Raw genomic sequence first — 17,939 nt, 5'->3', positions numbered from 1 at the left:
ATCACGTCGCGCCATTGAAAATTTCCAGCAGTAAGCGCTTTCTTCTCCGGAAGGCTTCAAATTAAAAAGTGATACACATTAGAGAGAGGCTTCTCGAATTAAGGCGATAAAAAGCGTAAAAGGACATCGTCATTTTCCTACAAAAGCGGATGGTAAAATATAATGCCCCCCGCTCATAATCGAAACGCGAAAGTTGGATTGATACCCAAATCTGACGGAATTGAACGGCAGCTGAACAAAATGAAAATTGCTAATTTTTTCCTGGCCATAAAAAAAAAGTCAACTTATTACTTGGAAGGCAAAAAAAGCAATGTTGTTCTTTTATTATGATTAAGGCGGATGAAATTGACACAAAAAACTGTTAACGGGATCACAAAGCAGCTGGTAGTTCATGGACTTGCATTTCTTTTCTCTCTTGAAAGGATAGATAGACGTAGTAGGTGGTAAAATAGCTCACTTTTTGATTCTTTGAGCAGCACATTCAATGGCCGAGAGCAGAATTCGTTTCTCCGCCAGACGGAGGAGGACACACATCCGACGATGCGAGCTCAAATCCTCTTCCAGCATCTTCAAATCCGCCTGTAGCCAAACCAGAAACCCAAATCAAATCCGCTCTGGATTCATTTTTTCTTCACAGAAACAATATGCGGCACAGCACACAAGTTGTGTGAGCCAATTTGCGCATGATACTTTTTTCGTATCATACATCGCACGGCTATTACGACTAGTGATGTAATACCAGTATGTGTGTGTGCATTAGGTACGTACCTCTTTTGTGGTTGGATAGAGCTGGAGGAGAAGTTGGCAACGGGCTTTCAGGAAAGACCACGACTTGTCATCCACTTCTGTTTCGATGCCACATTCCTCGTGCATCAAGTTGGACGCGTTGTCAGACTGGAGCCACCGATCTGCAACCGCAAAGCATTATTCTTCATTAGAATATCGGGTACATAATTATTCTTCATTGGGAAATGGGGGAGCCTAGCTTACCGAGTGAATCTTTCGTCATGCAAAACAGCCGTAAGAACGCCAGGAGTTTCCCGTCGACAGGTTGCGGCCCAGCTTTTAATTGGAACGCTATCGGACCCGAAATCTTCTCGTCTTACATATTCACGGGATGAAATAAATGATGGCTATAAAGCATCGGTGATGGGCCATATCTAACATGCACGCGGCGTTATAAATGTGTTATGGATTACCCGACAGAATGCGGAGTTTACACAAAAGAGTTGCCCTCTGGCCGGCTAGTGGGTCGCTCTTGCTGAGTCCCACTTTGAGGGTTAACGCGTCATGCGCATTATTGATGTCGACAAAGCCGTTATGAATGAATTGCTCGGCGCAAGTTCTAGTTCCATAAAAGATGAAGACCTGCTCTCCAGGACCGAAATCCCGGCCAGCTTGACACACCGTTCGCCGACTTTCCAGTTGGAAATCCGTCGAAAACTATAAATGACAAGGTATCACGTATACAAAACACAATAGGTTATTGAAGAGAAAGGCTACCGAGAATTCGGATGGCTATTTAAACGTTGCGTGTTCACTTCTTTACGTGTTATACCTGTCCATCCTGGTGGTTGCAAAAGTCCCACAATGGAATCAAAGCGTTGACAGGTGGCAGCTGGTCCTTATCATTTCCTGAGATTTCTTCCTGTGAGGGGATCAGGTTCTGTCTGGTCATCACCGTCGAAACGGCCCATCTGTTGAATGAAAAGAAGAGAACAAAAAAATGAAAAAAAAAAAAAAAACCATATGCATTGTAGTAAAAATGTCCAATAAAAAAAAGGAGAAGCCAGACGGAAACCAAATCATATCACCATAAATTGTGCCTTTAAACGAGGAATGGAAACTATTGGCTTTTCTCTTTGGATTTTGCCAGAACGACGAAAGTTACCGACATCCCTTCAATTATACGACGGCGGGAAGAAACAAGAGAAAATGGCAGCCGTTTTCTTTTTCTTCCGAGTCGACTTGAGAGGCTCTGGTAAAAGCGCAAACCTTAAAATAGCCATTTGTTTCATCGTTTTCTTTCTGTTTCAAATTTCATCGTTTCACTCATCTGCAATCGGATATGTTCTCAGGCCTTATTGTATTCCTTGTTTGTTTTCTTCTTCTCTCTTTTTGTTTTCTTCTTTTCTTTTTCTGTGCGCACATTTTTTGGCTTTTTCCTGGTATTGCACACTAAAAGAGGCAGAAGAAAAGAATCGCGTCCGGAATTAGAGCAACCATAGACCAGCAGCCACCATGGGTGGCCAATCGACGACAGCCGGCTCCAAGACACAGATATTAGGAGGACGATTTTTCCCGCGGCCGGTTTCATTCTCATTTTTTTCTTTTTCTTTTTCTTTTCTTCATTTACGGCAGCTGTTTTTTTGTCTTACATTTTACTAAAAATTAAAAAAAAAAGGCAAATACGAAAATAATCATGAAAAAAATTGTTCCATGTCGCAGGTGATTTAAGGCGCTAACGAGCGGCCATCAGTTAGACGTCGTCCGTGTGTAAAATGAGACATTTCCAAGTCGAACGAAAGGGAGCGACCAGGACGACGACAGGCAATACAATCTAGATCTTCGGGATAAGTCTTTTGTCCCGTTGCTCTTCTTTTTGTGATTTCGACATTCGTAATACCGTTGCGGATTGCACGGCAGTTTATAAATGTCGAGGCAATAAGAAAAATACGTCAAGTATATAATACGAATTTTTTAAGAAAATAAAAAATAAATAAAATTCAATGTCATAACAAGCGAGTGTCATTCCTATTCCATTTGTAAATCTATTTCTTTTCCTCTTGGTCGTCGTCGTCTTCTTAATTCCTTCAATTCAACCTCATTCTCAAGCCCCGCAAATCGGGAGCGTCATGTGGGCTGCACGCCAAGTGGCTCCCTGTTGTGGCTGATACGAAATAAAAATTTAAAAAAATCTTTCTTATTTTTTTTTTCCCTCTCTCCTTTTTTTTTTTTTTAGAAAAATAATTCCTCTCATGGACCGTTTATTTTTACGCAGGACTGGAGGCTTCTCCGCTTTTTTTTTTTCGTGTTTTTGTTGTCGCTGTTAAAGAACAAAAAAGCCAAAAAAACGAAAGAGCTTTCTAAATGAAATTTTCTTATCTCCTTAAAGCGTTGTTCCGCGTGATATGCGAGCCCTGTCCGCTGAGAGCGGCATGTCAGTTGCCGAGATCACGAAGGCCGTCAGCCGTGTGTGTGAGCAAATACTACTGCGCTCTATCTAGGTCTTTCGATGGATGTGAGGCCGCAACACGCGAGGACCAAATGACCGCCGCTGCTCGGCCCCACTGACAGCTGGCGATTTCACCAATTTGCTCCCCCCTCTCACTTGTTCTTCAATTGTTCTGTACCCTTAAGTGCCTTCTTGGTCACTCTTTGACAAAGAAAAGAAGGAATTCAAACGACAAGAAGAAACACACTGACTTGATTTACATGCTTAATGCGCAATTAGACTTGGGCAAACTCGTTGGAAAAGCGCAATTATGTTTATAAGAAACTTTCGCCTCGATCCAATTTAATCGGTTCTGATTTTTCCTTAACTTTAGGCGCCCGTTGGGGGAAACATTCGCCCATTACACACGAATCTCTTCCTCGAACAAGATCAAAATCTCTCGCTCAAAGGGATAACAACCTTTTTTCTAGTTTCTAACTTCTCTCCGATGCACATCAATTAATGGAAAGCTAAACAAACGGAAAAAAACCCCGCACACAAAAAAATTGATCAAAATCTCAGCCAAAAAAATCGGAGCCATTTAAAAAAATGCAAATCTCATTAGGCTACAATGCGAGTGAAAATAAAGAGAAAAAGAAACCCCCTCGATTTGTTATTATTACACGCGTCCCGAGCGGCTCTGTGTATGTACGTGTGTGTGTGTGTGTTCGAATGCCGTTCACAGGTGAGTGGTCAAGTAGTGTAGATGACGAAAAAAGATGGTGGGAGGATCCGATCTATCTCGCCGACTTATTCTCAGTCTCAACTGCCTACCCTGTCTGCCTAGAGCCTATCGCCGGCTGCCACTACTACCCTACAGCCAAAAGACTGGAGCAGCATGGGCAGTCGAGTGTTGAACTCGATGAAATTGCATCCCATCTGTTGCTCGCGTATGTGTGTGTGTGTGTGTAACTGTGTATGGAGGAACGCATGGGAGCAGGGGCGGCGATTGGTGTGTGTGTGAGCACCATGAGGAAGGCATAAGTGGGACAGCAGTCCAGTCCACGGGCAGAAGAATCGTCCAGACACAGGGCAGGTGGTAACACCAATGAAGACCAGTCGTTGACGGAATTCGTCCGGAGTAACATCTTCCCCCTTTGCTGAGCGCGCGCGCGGATGGTATCGAACATCCATTTTTGAACAACAACAACAACAACAACAACAACAGTATACCATCGAATCGACAATTTGCTTCTTTTTGGCCCACTATTACTTCGGGTAGTCTTTTACGTGCGTCTGTGTCCCCACAGTGAATTGTGTAATAGTGTCTTGTGTGTTGTAGTGCACCTGTGCTTTTCAACCAAACACTGACATTGGCGCATCATGCGGGCCGCACCGTCTGTAAGTCACGTATTTTTCTTTTTTATCCCAATTTTAATGTTCAAAATTCCAAGTTGAAAAATTCCCGCGAAAAAAAATTCAAAACGGTCAGTTGACCGTGATGACCGTGTAAAAATCCTGAATTAAACGACGGCCTACTAATTGAGTGAGGGGGGGGGGCGATGCGCGATTAAATGGAATAGTGGTGACCAAGCCGCCAAGGCCGTGAGATTACATGTTTTCCTTCGGGTGTGGATGAAACCCGGAAACCTAGAACAACAGCTGACTCGTCGGCCGCTGCAGCCCAGAAGCCATCCATTCTTTTCAATGGCGTGTATACTACCCGATACCAGAGAGCGCGCCATAAAAAGGGAACGAGAGAAAAAGAGAGAAAAAAAATATATAGAATATAATAAAAAGAAAGAAGAATCTAACGCTTCTTTGTGTGTTGGGAGGGATTCGGTAGATGTAACACTAGGCCAACAGAAGGCGGCTGGTGTTACAACCAATCTCAATTCAAATGGCTACCCCTTTTTTTCTATTCAAAGAATCTTTGGTCGCAAAACCGCTAACAAGATGATAATAGCATTTTAATTCCTCCAAAAATGAGTCTATCCGATTCGTGACCGAATGAAAAAGAAACACATCCAGAAAGAGCTTTTTTTAAAAAAAGATGATTTTGAGAATTTGTTTGATTTTCACCTTGTCACGTTGATTCAGAGCTGATAAGGCCTTGAGTACTTCACACTATAAATGTACAATTACAGAGACGAATGTACTACGTTAGCCACAAGTTTTTATGATTGACGTTGTGTGTTATGTTTGTTGGTTTGTTCCCTAGATGAAGGCGCAGTCTAACTAGGTTAGCCCAACGACCGGAGGCAATCGCCCGTGAAAACTACTCGACAGACAAAAACAAAAAGAAAAGAAACAATATTATTTAAAAACAAAAAACACACACACACAAAAACAACCCTCGCAACATGGGAATTAGGCCGATTGTCGGCTCCGGCCAGACTGCGATGGGCAGAGCGGCCGCAGCTATGAGATACGTCATCTTCTGGACAGTGATGATGGGGGTAACAGGAGGCCAAGAGCTCCTAACGACTAGGAACCACGACAACCTCAATGCGGCCGAAATCCGATTCGACTCTAGAGCCCTACACTGGATGGATTTTTCCAAGCCGGAACCCAGCCAACAGGTAAGAATATTTATTCCTTCAACGAGGACATGATATTTATATACAAGTAACGGGTAAACAAATTCTTCTCATCGCTAAACACCATTGGAGAAATCATTCTTATTTTACATGTTTGGAGAGAAAATAGTTTCAGAAATTCTCATGAAAAGCATTTCTGTTACTTCTCATGGTGAATTTCTCTCTAAAGGATGATTAAAAAGAAACACCTACAGTGCATTAGAAGTGAAATCGACTCAAACGATGTGACTTTTTTTGTTGTCCGCGTGCGACAATTTCCTAATCATTCTTTGTACATTGTGTTGTCGTTTTGCTGTTGCTGTTGCACTCTCTCCGGCAATAGAAACATCAACAATGGCTTCAGCCCCCGATGCCCGTGAACAGCTACAACGCACGAAGGTAAGACTGACGTTTTTTTGATTTATTGATTATAAGTTCTACTGCTTTCGGCTAAATGGTGGCCTACAATATCGCCAATAAGCCTAACCTAACAGTTTTGGGGGGGATTTTTTCTAAAAAAGGATGGTGGAACGTTAAAAGCCAATAGGACGGTAGTAAATCTGTGATCGGTCGACGTGAACGATCTGGCCGAATATGTAAGAAGTGACTAAAGAGGGGAAAACGTCAGAATTATAATGGGCAGCGACGGAGAATTTCCCACGATCTGACACGGACTACTGAGCTCCAGTTGAGCTCTTTTTTTTTCTTTACATAAGAAGAGGTTGAACGAAAAAGTCAACATCGCTATGCAAAGCCAGAGCAGTCTCCCCCCCATGAATCAAGACAGCTCGGACCTCATCATTATTCCGACTTTGGTTCCAAATGGGGCGGGAATTTGCAACAAAATCAAAGGGCCTAGACCCATTCTGTGGAATGTGGACGTATGGGTACAATTGAGAGCAATGAGCTTTACCGGTCGCGGGAATGGGGGAGATTGCATTACACCCACCTGTTACATCTCTCCGCAATTACCACCTGAGAGACACGGCACTTGCCAATGAAATTGAAACCATGTCAGAATAGCATCAATCAACGGACTTGTAACATGATTTTCGTAACTTTATTTTGTTTTTTAAGGACGGCGGAACAGCAGTGGAACGCTCCAGCACCGAATCCTTCCGGACAGAACCCTTATGGACAGAATCGGCCAGGATATTATGATTACCAACACCAACAAAATCAGCAGCAACTACCTAATCACTCGGAGCGAAATGCGGGATACCAGCAGTCCTATCGCCTACTGCCGCCGAGCGACGGAGCCATCCAGCAGTGGCCACAACAGCCTCAACATCATCAAGCGATTCCGCCACCCAGAGATGGGCCCAGTGGCTCAATGTCCAGTCAAGAGTGGCACCGAGAAGTGGCTCAGCCGCCCAGAGAAAATACCTATCACCCCGCGGCTTCGTCGTCATCAACCGAGACGAGCGACATCCTTTCCGATGGCCGATCCGACGAGATTCTCGAGGAAGAATTTTACGATAGTTCTGAATTATTCGACGAGGAAGAAGTAGAACTCGATTCAACGCCGTCCCAACATTCGACAGTGGCCAAACCTAAATCAAATGACGACATTTCAGTGCCCGAGAGGGAGGACGAAGATGAAACGATGGAAATTCTTAGCGCTTTCACGTCAGGTTTATCGAATTTGCCCCATCGCAACGAAGAAAGCGGCACAGGAGATAAAGATAAAGAGCAGGTGAACGTTAAAGCACCTGCAGCATCCATTCAGAACACGCCGACGTGGAAGCAGCTCTATCCGCAGCTACTGGCTCCAGCGACTCCGCCAGGTAAGCGGGTCATCGTAGCCGAGGAGCATCCGTCGTTCAAGCCCAAAGCGATCGACAATCATCGGGTTAGTTACGGGTTGACGGCTGCCTCGGTTTACGCAAGAATCCAGCCTTCCTTAAGGCATAGAAATGGAACCGGAGGACTGCGGCAACGCGTCGTCCCTCGACCTTATAAGCGGCGACCAATTTCAGTCAAGAGCACCACCACTGTGCCGCTGGAAAAGAACACTGAACCACAACAGCATGCGCAAGACGTTGATGACGTGGAGGAGGAGGAGGAGGAGGAGGAAGACTTGGATTTGATTACAGAAGAGACGGAAACAGAAAATGAGCCGCCATTAGAGGAAATGACAGACGAGGAAATCGAACCAGAGGCAATAAAACCAAACGAAAAAGAGTCGGAAATTGAGATACAAAGCGAGAAGGACCAGCTGACTTCACGGGAAGATGTCAATATAAATGCCGACACTAATCAATCAGAAGACATTGAAGAAGAAGAGGTGGAGGAAAAAACGCATCCGACCCACCAGATCAAAGAACCAGCATCCACGATCGAAAACGAAACACTGAAACCCAAAACTTTGTCTCCTCCGGCGACCAATGGACCTCCTGACATCAAATCGCTTTTGCGCAGCGCTGGACCTTTGAGTTTGAGTGAAATCCTCCAGCAAAAGGGTATGAGTTTGGCCGATTTGTTAAAAGGTGGTACCCAAATAGCTCCCGTTATTGGCGGCATCACTACAACTTCTTCTCCTGACGCCCCTGCAAAAAATCAGGTGAAAGTAGAGCACACTACTGCGTCTACTGCGACCCCGATTGTTCCCAATACTTCGACCACCACTACAAAACCGATGACTAATGCGCCAATCCGTCCAGGCACGCTGCCTTCGGTTAAACCCATTAGTTTGCGAGAATTGCTAGCAGCTAAAAATGTCACTTTGCAAGAAATCATCCATCCCAATCTGGCCCTTTCTAGCACCGAAAAACCCTCCAGTGTTGGCGGAGGACCAACGCTGAAACCGGGAGTCAAAATGCCTATTCCTTTTTCAGCTGGAAGGGGTAAAGGACTGGTGGGCCTTGTGGCTTCGACGACGACACCTTCCGAGGGGCTTCCAACAGAATTCAGTTCAAAAAGCACCACTTCACAGCCGAGCAAAGCGACGAATTCAAAAGCGGTGAGTGAATTGAAACCGATGATTTTTGGAGGAGGACGACCGGTAGAAGAGGATGCTGACGATACAACAACAGCTTCAACAACAACAACAACGGCAAGGACGACATCACGACAGATGGTGATCCAGTCCAAGAGACCTTACATGGCCGGAGCAAATGTAGGAGAGTACGGGTCTCATTTGGGCAGATCGTTCGAAGAAGATGACGAAGATGAAGATAATAACGGCACACGTTCAGGTTCTTCCAACAATATGATTGGAAGCTACGGGATGCAACGACCCATAGCCACGTCACGACTGACACCCCCTCCACCTCGTAAAAATCGACCAGTGCTCAATTTCAATTACAATACTCTATTGGAAGAAGAGGAAGAAGACGACACGCAAACGACAACAACCCCTTCACCAATTCTAACCCATTTCAACGAGGAGGAACTCATCGAAAACGATCCGTATTTCGACCTTCCGGTAAGCGTTCGCAACGCCATCATCGTCAGTTCAACAATTGGAGGCTTCTGTTTGGTCGTCTTTCTCGTCATTTTGCTCGTCTTCCGGATACGACAGAAGACACGCATTCGACTTCGCCACCCGGCCGCTTTACTGGGATTGGGAGGAATGACAGATATGACCGCATCCAACGGAAGCGACAGCAGCGGAATAACGACGCCAACATCCCATGCGGCTAGTAAAAGCGGCTACGCCAAACTGCCGCGACGTAGCAGTTCCCTATGGGGGACCCTTCGCCGATCGGTAAGACAGATGGAAGTCCATTACTCATAGACTTTAGTTTTTTGTTTTAAACAAATTAAAAAAGAAAAAAAGGAAAAAAAAAAAGAAAAAAAAAAGTTTCTCTTCTATGAAACGAAGAGACAACTAGTATTATTTATCCACCAAATTTGTGAGGTGCTAGCTGGGTTCTAGAACTGCTCACCGGTGCGTGTGCCTTTGTGAATGTGAATATCCTGTAGTGCCTTGCTCATTGTTTGTCCCATTTTTTTAAATACACGAAACCCTTATGTGTTGGAATTTTGGAAACTTACCTGTAGTCATTGTACGTGAAGTTTGCACGAAGATTAGACAAGGCGGGGTCCACGTTTTTCTTCAAACACACACGTCAAAAGAGTGTAAATTTCAAATTTTCTCTTTAAAAATTATATAGTTCGAATACCTGGAGCAGAGAGTAGAAATAAGAATACTGACGAGCAATGTTGCGGCACATCCTGAGGGCATCATCTGAAAGAGAAAATCGTCTTTCAATTTCTCTTTTCCAAACAAACATGTGTGAAAATGCTCAAAAATCACTATAATTTACCAAAAGCTGGAGATCCTTTCAACTCGGTGATCTCGTCTGGAGTGAAGTACATGACCGTGTCATAAGAACTAGGTAAAGCGTCAAGATACGGTTTCCAAAACGATTTCGGGTCGTACAGCTCATTTAATACGTGAAAGGCGAGAGCAACATTTGGCATTTGGCTAAGTATAGGATCATTGTTGATAAAGTGCCCTGAAATGTAGGTCGTTTTAAATGAGTAACATTACTTAATGAGGGCTTCATCTTGTCAACAGATTACCTATAGTGGAACTGTCGGCAGTTTCATTGGACAGCATCAGTTTTTGAGGAATAGAGAACAACAATTCACCAGTGCTAACTTGTTTTGTGGCTCTTACGCAGCAGCCATAGAGTGGAAGTTCAACTAATTCCACTGGACCCATCTTTACATCATGATTAGTCATCCACTCCAAGAAAGGTGGCAAGGCGTCGCTTCTTTTGACTGTCGGTCTCTCCAAGCTTTTCTCCATTTCATATATTTTCTCCAGAAGAGTCCAGGATTCTGAGTAGATTTCCAAATCTTTTGACTGTGATGTTACTGAGTAAGAACATTCTATAAAAAAAGAAGAATTGGTGATAATAAAAATTTGATGACAACTAAAATCAGTGTGATGTAAAAAGTTGGGACTGACTCTGCAATAGTTCATCGACTAATTTCTTCAACTCTTCTCTTTTCCCTCGCGTCAATCCTTTACGAATAAGGTTAGGGTCACCATTAGATTTTTTCCCCATGATTATCAACTGGCCAAAAGCACTTTTGTTTGATAGAATTAAAAGGAAGTTATGCCCGGCGACTGTTGTCTGGTCTTCTTCTCCACTAATTTTCCAAATTCGTCTGCTTTCTATTCTGAATCTCCTCGAGCCAGGCTGCCAGCTAAAAATAAAAAAAAACATATTCGTGTCCGTGTTTAGTTAGTTGAATACATACGCGTACGCACTGGTGAAAGGAATTTTTGTCATAAAAACATCTCCCACATGAGAACTATTACCATTTCCCACGCCCCATAATTCGCTCTACTGATAAAATTGAATAGATCCCAGAAATATGAAGGATGACACCATGAGCCATGACAGGGACAAGTGGCTACTATACCTAGTAGCTAGTAGTCTGTAATAATAAGATTGCGCTTTCTCTCGTTCGGTAAGATTACAGCAGTGTAACCGCTCCGATTTCTACATGCATCTGCTTCATGCCCAATCCATAGTGCCCTATAATTGTTGAGCGCACCTAGAGCTTTCAAGGACTAACATCTCTCAAAAAGAGACCGTGAATGCCCTCATTATGGTCGATCTTGCATATGGAGGGCTCAAATCACGAGCCTGTGAGAGCGTGAAGTTACGTGCCAACGAAAAAGTCTCGAGGGTAAAAGATTTTCAACACAAAAGACGCACTTCCCCGTTCTACTAGTCATCGTTGTGTTACATATTCATGATCTGGCCATCCACTGCATCGGTTTCTTGAATAATTTCTGTAACCTACTTGAATCACTCTGAGTTTGACCAAGATGGTTCAACGTGTGTATTTTCTGTGAATTATGGCAACACAAATCTTTACCTTTGCGTAAATGAAAATTATACATAAGACGAGAGTTCCTGAGTTTCTGAGATCTAAATAACAAACGACACAAATCAAAATATAATGTTCACGCAGACAGCCATAAACACAAAGTTGAAGAAATTCTTTTTTTTCTGAAAATACATTCTAATTTCTGATTACAAAAAAATATAAAGGGTACACAATATAATGAAAATTAAACAATTTTATTAGTTTCCGTTTCATCTCCTGGCGCCTCTTCAACTACAACGAGACGTTCCCCTGATGACAGCTCCGAGGACGAGTTGATGCTGGCGCGACTGTCGGCATCGATACCTGAACTATCTTCGGTAGTTTCACTCAAAACAATAAATTCGCCAAACTGAATTTTACACGGCGTGGAAGCTCGATTCTCGCCGACAAGTAAACTATCGCACTTTTCTTCGCCACTTTCAGACAATGGCTCACAATGTTCACTATTCTCACTCGTTTCCATTTCAACTTTAGCTGCCTGCTGATCACATTCTTCATTTGAAGACTCTAAATCAATCAGCTCTGGTACTTTGGAAAGTTTAGGATTCACCTCCAGAATGACGCAACAATCGCCGATCTCCTCGGAATCTTTTGGTTCAATTTTTGGAAGTAGTATGCCATCTTGTACATCAAATCTTTTCTCCTGGCTATCGCTCAGATTGGAATCAGAGTTTTGTTGAGAGCCATCAATACTGTTACACCCCGAAACTTCAGCAGAAACTCCAGCATTTTCGAGAGAGTCTTGAACATTTTCAATGTTTCCCTGGACATCCAAGCATTCCGGGTCCATTCCGGATGAGTCCGATGGATCTTGAGAATTTTCGTCTACCTGCTGGGTTTGTTCAGGAACAGAAATACGATCATGGAACATCGGGTCGGCACTCTTTGTTTCTCCCGATTCCACGGTTGATGCTGTAGAAGGAAGATTATTTTGACTAATTGGCACCATCTGTTGAAAGGAATTGATCAAATTTGAATTAGTTTTAACATCAGTTTTCTCCATCGATATTTTAGAACAAGTGGACGAATCCATTCGATCACAAACATCTTTTTCTTCTAAAACGATTGCACTCGATTTTTGTTCTCCAACCAAAAGTTGTGCAGCTTTTGGGTTGCTACTTTCCGGAATATCTTTGGACGCCTCGGCTTCACGGCTCACACTAGCAGGTTCTTCTTTATCACTGGAATCCATCGGCAACGAGTCAGGAACAGCCGCTTTCTCAGCGACTCCATCAAGACAGGGAGGTGGCTCAATGCCAATTTCGTTGGATTTGATGATGTTTTCAGTTGGGTTTACGACGCTCGGCTCGTCCGTTTGTACATCCAAGGTGGATCGCTGTTCGAAACCCTCTTTATTCGAACCATCAATGGAAACTTGTTTGGCCGACAGCTCTACTGAAATTTCTTTTTCCGTGAGGATAACTTGCCCTTCAATTGAATCAGATGTTTCCATCAGAGATGAAATCGGTGCCTCGGAGGTATCGTCTTGATCCATCGTTTTGGTAGTCATTAAGGGAGTACGTATGTTTAGTCGAATACTAGACGAAGTCAAACTGCTAGTGGATCGTTGAATGGTCGCGCTCTTTTCTCCGGTAGGTTCTCCTTCGAGTTCAACGACAGAGGCTTTATTAGCTTCTTCATTCCTAACGAAATCCTGCCATTTTTCTTTCATCAGCCTCTGTTTTTCTTCATTTTCCTCTTCTCTTTTCTTGGCCGCTTCTTTCCGTTCTGCATCCATCTTCATCTTATCCGCCTGCTTTTGCTGATTTCGGACTCTTTCCTCTTCCCTCTTACGGACCAAATTACGTCGTAGCGCCGCTTGTTTTTTCGTCGCATGATTCAACAAGGATTCGGGTCGTTCCATGCTTCTCTTCATGTGTTGATCGTTGTGGGAGCTAGAAGACATGTGAAGCTTTGCACACAAAAGGTCGCCCATCCAAACATCACAGAGCTCGCAATACCACGCTTTGACCGGTTGAAGGTTTTGCAATCCATTGAAGGGAATGCGGATTCCTCCTTTTTCCTCGGGGGTTATCGTACGCTTCTTGTGCCATGGCGTAGACTGTACTCCGGTGGACTGCAGCCTCTCTTCATGTTCTTTTGAATGCAGATGGGTGAGATAGTCGTTTAGTTTATCTGTAATGACGTCACACAATTCGCACCAATGCTGTTGAGGATCATAATAATTGTAACGATTACTGGAACGTGTCTTCTTGAGCTCAGAAAGGTCCTCTTTTAGTTGATTGGTGTGTTTCTGAATGATTTTCTCCAAGGACTGGGCACTAACCATCATCTCTTTCCCAAATTTTGCTGTTTCAATAATATTATTCGATAAACGCTCATACTCGCCATCTTCAGCTGACTTTTGTTTCAATTCTAGGTCAGCTTGTTGCACCTGAAGAACTAACAGTTGATGGATGAGGTTCGCTTGTTTCTCCAATAGACCGTCGCGTGTCTTCCGAGTACGTTGTTCTTCCACAGACCCTCCTTCCGAATTGGTTGTAGGTGCTGTTGTTGGTTGTGTCGAAGTAGAGGGAAGATTTGGCAAGGTTTGAGGTGGCGGAATGTTATGTCGGGCTGGACTATTAACTACACCTGCTGGATGAATGATTGGAATCAAAGGCGAAGATGGCATGGATTGGTGAGCAACGGGATTTTGGTTCATTTGTTGAAGATGTTGTTGGTAGAGCTGCTGCTGATTAAATTGTTGTTGCTGTAGGTGATGATGATGATGTTGTTGTTGATGTTGGTAAGTTATAATGTCGATTTGCTGCTGCACCGTTGCTTGGTAATGTTGTTGTTGGTGGTTGTAATAATTCATCAAAGGCGGAATGGTGGAAACGTTAGGAGGTACCGTATTGGGTGGCGCGACATATCTTGCTGCGGTTATTGGTTGCTGTACCGGTTGTATTGGCTGAACAATATGAGCAACATGATCAACCTGATTAGCTACTACATAATTACGAGTAAACAACTGAGTTGTCTGATGGGCAACTGGTGAATCAACATTGACAGCCGGTTTACTAGACGACGGTGGCGGCTGCGATTGCTGAATTTCTCTTGCAGGCACGGCGTGATGATCCTTCAAACGTTTAGAATTCTGCTGTTGCTGAGATGAAGACCTAGAAGGCGATCGAGAACGAGAGCGAGATAAAGATCGGCTTCGCTGGCGCATGATGACGGTCCGTTCGACAACATTACGATGGCTGTGATCGGGAGGTGAGCGTCTGCGATCTCTAGTTCTAACAGGCGAACGTGAATTTCGGCTAGGTCCCAACTGTCCCCAACGGCGGTGAGGATATTCTGGCGAAACTCTTCGGGCTCTCCGGGATATCGGAGAACGGCTTCGTGAACGGCGTTCCGGCGAACCGTAACGAAAGTAGCGCTGAGTACGTCTCGGGGATCGCGAACGACTTCGGGATCGACTCAAACGCCTGACACGTCGCATTTCTCTTTCGCGGGAATCTCTATTTCGAGGATCAGGTTTATCAACCATTCTGACTTGACGGTGCCATTCCGGGCTACCTAGAGCCATTCTACCTGAAGCAGTTCGTCGCCGATCTGCTCCCGGTGAACTGTTTCTACTCGACCTACTACTACTATTCCTAGATTCTGAATCTTCGACTACCTTCCGACGTGTTTTGTCACTGCTCAACTCTGGCGACTGGTGATTTCCTTTGCTGTCTCTCTTGTTTGAACTTGGTTTGGGAGGAGTTATTTTCTTTGGTTGAGGATCAGTCGTAGTCTTGCTAGTGGTGTTGCTATTTTTTGCCTTGTTGACTTCGCTGTAACTAGATACGTACGGAGCAGGGGTCGACGGTGTTTGCTGCCTTTGACGAATATCTTCTAATGCTTGTTTTAAATTGTTTTCGGGAATGTTAACATCCTGTTGAGGGCCTGTTATCTTCTCCCTAGGCTCTGGTTTAACTCTAGCTGTCAGATGAGAGTCATTTTTTGAATGTCCTGACGATGGATGGCCAGAAGTGACTGTTGATTTCTGCAAGCGTGGGTCGCAAGGTAATGCTACAGCATACTTTTCAAAATCGTCAAATGACCTCTGGTAGTTCGCGTACCTCGTTGGAAAATCTTCGGGTTCTTCTGGTTCCTCGTTGCTGTGACGAGACTGATTATCGTAAACGATTCCATCATCCAATGAATCAAGAAGATTATGAACAAGTGAATCTAAATTCACGTTTTGATGGATGTTTTCGTCAACGACTGAAGATTCGTGACTCATAGAAGAAAATTGTCGATCAAATCTTCCTTCGTTTAAGTGCTGCTCATGCCTCTTTTCATTGTTTCTTGCACCTGGCTTCACCATCCTTGTAATTCCAACCACTGGGCTCCCAGACTGTGGTGGCCTAAGTGACTTTCCTTTTGCATTACATATTGGTTCCTCCATCGTGTAGTTTGGATTCTCATTTGATGAGTAAGGATACTGATCAACATCATGAGGTATAATCTTTGGCTGCAGCCTCGGATCTGGCATGAACTTTGTCATTCTGTTCGATTCTGGTCTCGCTGCCAGATGAGAGTTGTAATAAAAGTCTTGCCTTGGATCTCCTAGAAATAAAAACAAAAATTAGGCCTTCTACATTTACTAATGATAACAGCAAAGCAACCTATTTGTGGCCCAAAACCATGCTCGTTCACATCATTTCTACTTGGGTTACAGTGAAACTGTACATCATCAGGGTGAAAATAATGTTGGCGACTTCCACCAGGCTCGTCTGTTCGGCCCCGGTTGTGATGTTCGTCGACATGAATAAGACCTCTTCCTCTACCTCTACCTCCACCAGCAGGCCCGTCTGTTCGGCCATGATTGTGATGTTCGTTGACATATATAACACCTCTTCCTCTACCTGCATACATTGTGCTCGAGCGATTTTCGTTTACTCATTTAAGGAAGTGGTAACTGATAATCGAGAAACACTACTTCTGTCGATCCAGATAAGTTGATTTTCAAATGGCTTTTTTCATAAAACTAGCTATAAAATTGCAACCTGTGGAGTCAACCTCTAAGAATTTTATAGTACAGAAACGTTTCGACGATCAAGAATGACCCATGCCTGAAAGAAGCAGACGACAAAGTTGCTAATGCCAAATGCCTTGTTGCTGTAGTGCTGCAATAATATTTAAAATTTGGTTCTGACACTTCTGAGAACATCAGAGTTCCGACTTCCAAACTTCCGAATTTCGATTCTCCGAACTCCGATTCCGTCAATCCGTCAGAGCTGTAGATAGTTGAGACTCACGTGCGTAGACATTTTGTTACTATAGTTCTGATTCCGTGAACGTCAGTTTACCTGCTTCGCTTTTCTTTTTCCTTCTTTGCAATTAATAATCAGACCTAATCAAAGTTGTGCAGCCTATACGTCTACAGTTTTCTATTTATCAGCAATACTTGGAACTTACTTTGTAGTTTGGAATTTCCGCTTTTTAAAAGCTCAGTAGCCGCGAATAATACAAACAGAAAGTTAAAAATACAAAAGAATCGACTTTTGAGAAATCCGTAAATGTTTCACGTTCAAAGGAAAATGAGCGAATGTTTTTTTTCTAATTCACGGAACCGTGTTTAATTAAAAAGAGTCTTTTCATCAATGCAAGCAGATGGATTGAAAGTAATTCCGTGAAACGAATTATTTATACACTCACGATGGACCAAGTTGTACGTCGTCATATCTTTTGCTTCCCCGGCCGGCGACTATTAAGGTTATACCTTGCAGCAGATCTTGTTCATGGATGCAGCAATTCCGGAATAAAAGCTCAGCAATAAAAAGAGCGCAGCGCACAAATCCCAGCAGCGTCTCCGTTCGGCTCGACTGCTGTCTAACTCACTACTATACGTACTGTAGTTTATGTTAAAAAAGAAATAGCGACCGAGTTATTTCCCACTCTTGTTCTGGTGTCATAAAAATCGTGGTGTCGAATGCATACAAAACACCGGGCAATGAAAACGCATCTGTACAGAAAGAAAAGAAAAGAGAGACCCACATGTCCTCGTGTTACTGATTTGGAAACTTTACACACGTCCGCACGTATATACGTATATAGTGTACATCGACCCGGAACAGTGCACTGTAAGAAGAAGATGTATATCCATCGCGCTCGTCAGCAGTCTCCTCCTTTTTGTGGTTCTTTATTTTACATCTCCCGGACGCATCGTATGTCGTATCAAGATCCAAAATCCACCTTCAAGATAATCAATACACTATCCCAATTTAGGGAAGACAAAAATAATTGGGTTTGAAAGAAGTTGATTGTTGGATTTGAATTTTGAATGACATCTTTGCGTCCATTGATAAGCTTTCCCACACATTTGAACAGATACTATAGACTGTTGAAATCAT

At 43.6% G+C, this 17,939-nt stretch overlaps 3 protein-coding genes across 5 annotated transcripts; 1 reads left to right on the top strand and 2 right to left on the bottom strand.

The window, feature by feature from the left end:
• Positions 1-291: 291 nt before the first annotated feature.
• Positions 292-10,865, bottom strand: LOC124194644 (actin-histidine N-methyltransferase-like). The gene is made up of 10 exons (XM_046588927.1): positions 10,655-10,865; positions 10,264-10,575; positions 10,005-10,196; positions 9,861-9,925; positions 9,733-9,791; positions 1,559-1,697; positions 1,200-1,443; positions 991-1,101; positions 769-908; positions 292-579 (listed from the first exon to the last, which is right to left on the bottom strand). Exons 1-10 carry the CDS (start codon positions 10,752-10,754, stop codon positions 454-456), a joined length of 1,488 nt encoding a protein of 495 aa, XP_046444883.1. The 5' UTR covers positions 10,755-10,865; the 3' UTR covers positions 292-453.
• LOC124194643 lies at positions 4,166-9,718 on the top strand. Its single transcript, XM_046588926.1, has 4 exons — positions 4,166-4,555; positions 5,376-5,736; positions 6,077-6,132; positions 6,811-9,718. The coding sequence occupies exons 2-4, from the start codon at positions 5,518-5,520 to the stop codon at positions 9,470-9,472; spliced, it is 2,937 nt and encodes a 978-aa protein (XP_046444882.1). The 5' UTR covers positions 4,166-4,555; positions 5,376-5,517; the 3' UTR covers positions 9,473-9,718.
• A 661-nt stretch (positions 10,866-11,526) lies between the features above and the next one.
• LOC124194642 lies at positions 11,527-17,436 on the bottom strand. Of its 3 annotated transcripts, XM_046588924.1 has the most exons (3): positions 16,212-16,678; positions 12,401-16,152; positions 11,527-12,316 (listed from the first exon to the last, which is right to left on the bottom strand). In XM_046588924.1, exons 1-3 carry the CDS (start codon positions 16,459-16,461, stop codon positions 11,774-11,776), a joined length of 4,545 nt encoding a protein of 1,514 aa, XP_046444880.1. In that variant the 5' UTR covers positions 16,462-16,678; the 3' UTR covers positions 11,527-11,773. The 3 variants fall into 3 exon arrangements, with proteins under 3 accessions (XP_046444880.1, XP_046444881.1, XP_046444879.1); XM_046588925.1 differs by lacking the exon at positions 16,212-16,678 and adding an exon at positions 17,245-17,436 and having other exon boundaries at positions 11,527-16,152; XM_046588923.1 differs by having other exon boundaries at positions 11,527-16,152.
• Positions 17,437-17,939: the final 503 nt, after the last annotated feature.

This window comes from Daphnia pulex, chromosome 5, assembly GCF_021134715.1.
Source record: "Daphnia pulex isolate KAP4 chromosome 5, ASM2113471v1".
Lineage (NCBI taxonomy): Eukaryota > Metazoa > Arthropoda > Branchiopoda > Diplostraca > Daphniidae > Daphnia > Daphnia pulex.
This window is presented reverse-complemented; position numbering and strand designations above follow the sequence as displayed.

Excerpts from the sequence above, each read along its gene's own strand:
- LOC124194643 (XM_046588926.1), top strand. The coding sequence starts at position 5,518 with ATGGGAATTAGGCCGATTGTCGGCTCCGGCCAGACTGCGATGGGCAGA. Across the intron at positions 5,737-6,076 it reads AGCCGGAACCCAGCCAACAG|AAACATCAACAATGGCTTCA; the intron begins GTAAGAATATTT and ends CTCCGGCAATAG. Across the intron at positions 6,133-6,810 it reads AACAGCTACAACGCACGAAG|GACGGCGGAACAGCAGTGGA; the intron begins GTAAGACTGACG and ends TTGTTTTTTAAG.
- LOC124194644 (XM_046588927.1), bottom strand. The coding sequence starts at position 10,754 with ATGGGGAAAAAATCTAATGGTGACCCTAACCTTATTCGTAAAGGATTG. Across the intron at positions 10,576-10,654 it reads AGTCGATGAACTATTGCAGA|AATGTTCTTACTCAGTAACA; the intron begins GTCAGTCCCAAC and ends CTTTTTTTATAG. Across the intron at positions 1,444-1,558 it reads GCAACCACCAGGATGGACAG|TTTTCGACGGATTTCCAACT; the intron begins GTATAACACGTA and ends TGTCATTTATAG.
- LOC124194642 (XM_046588923.1), bottom strand. The coding sequence starts at position 16,461 with ATGTATGCAGGTAGAGGAAGAGGTGTTATATATGTCAACGAACATCAC. Across the intron at positions 16,153-16,211 it reads TGGTTTTGGGCCACAAATAG|GAGATCCAAGGCAAGACTTT; the intron begins GTTGCTTTGCTG and ends TTTTATTTCTAG.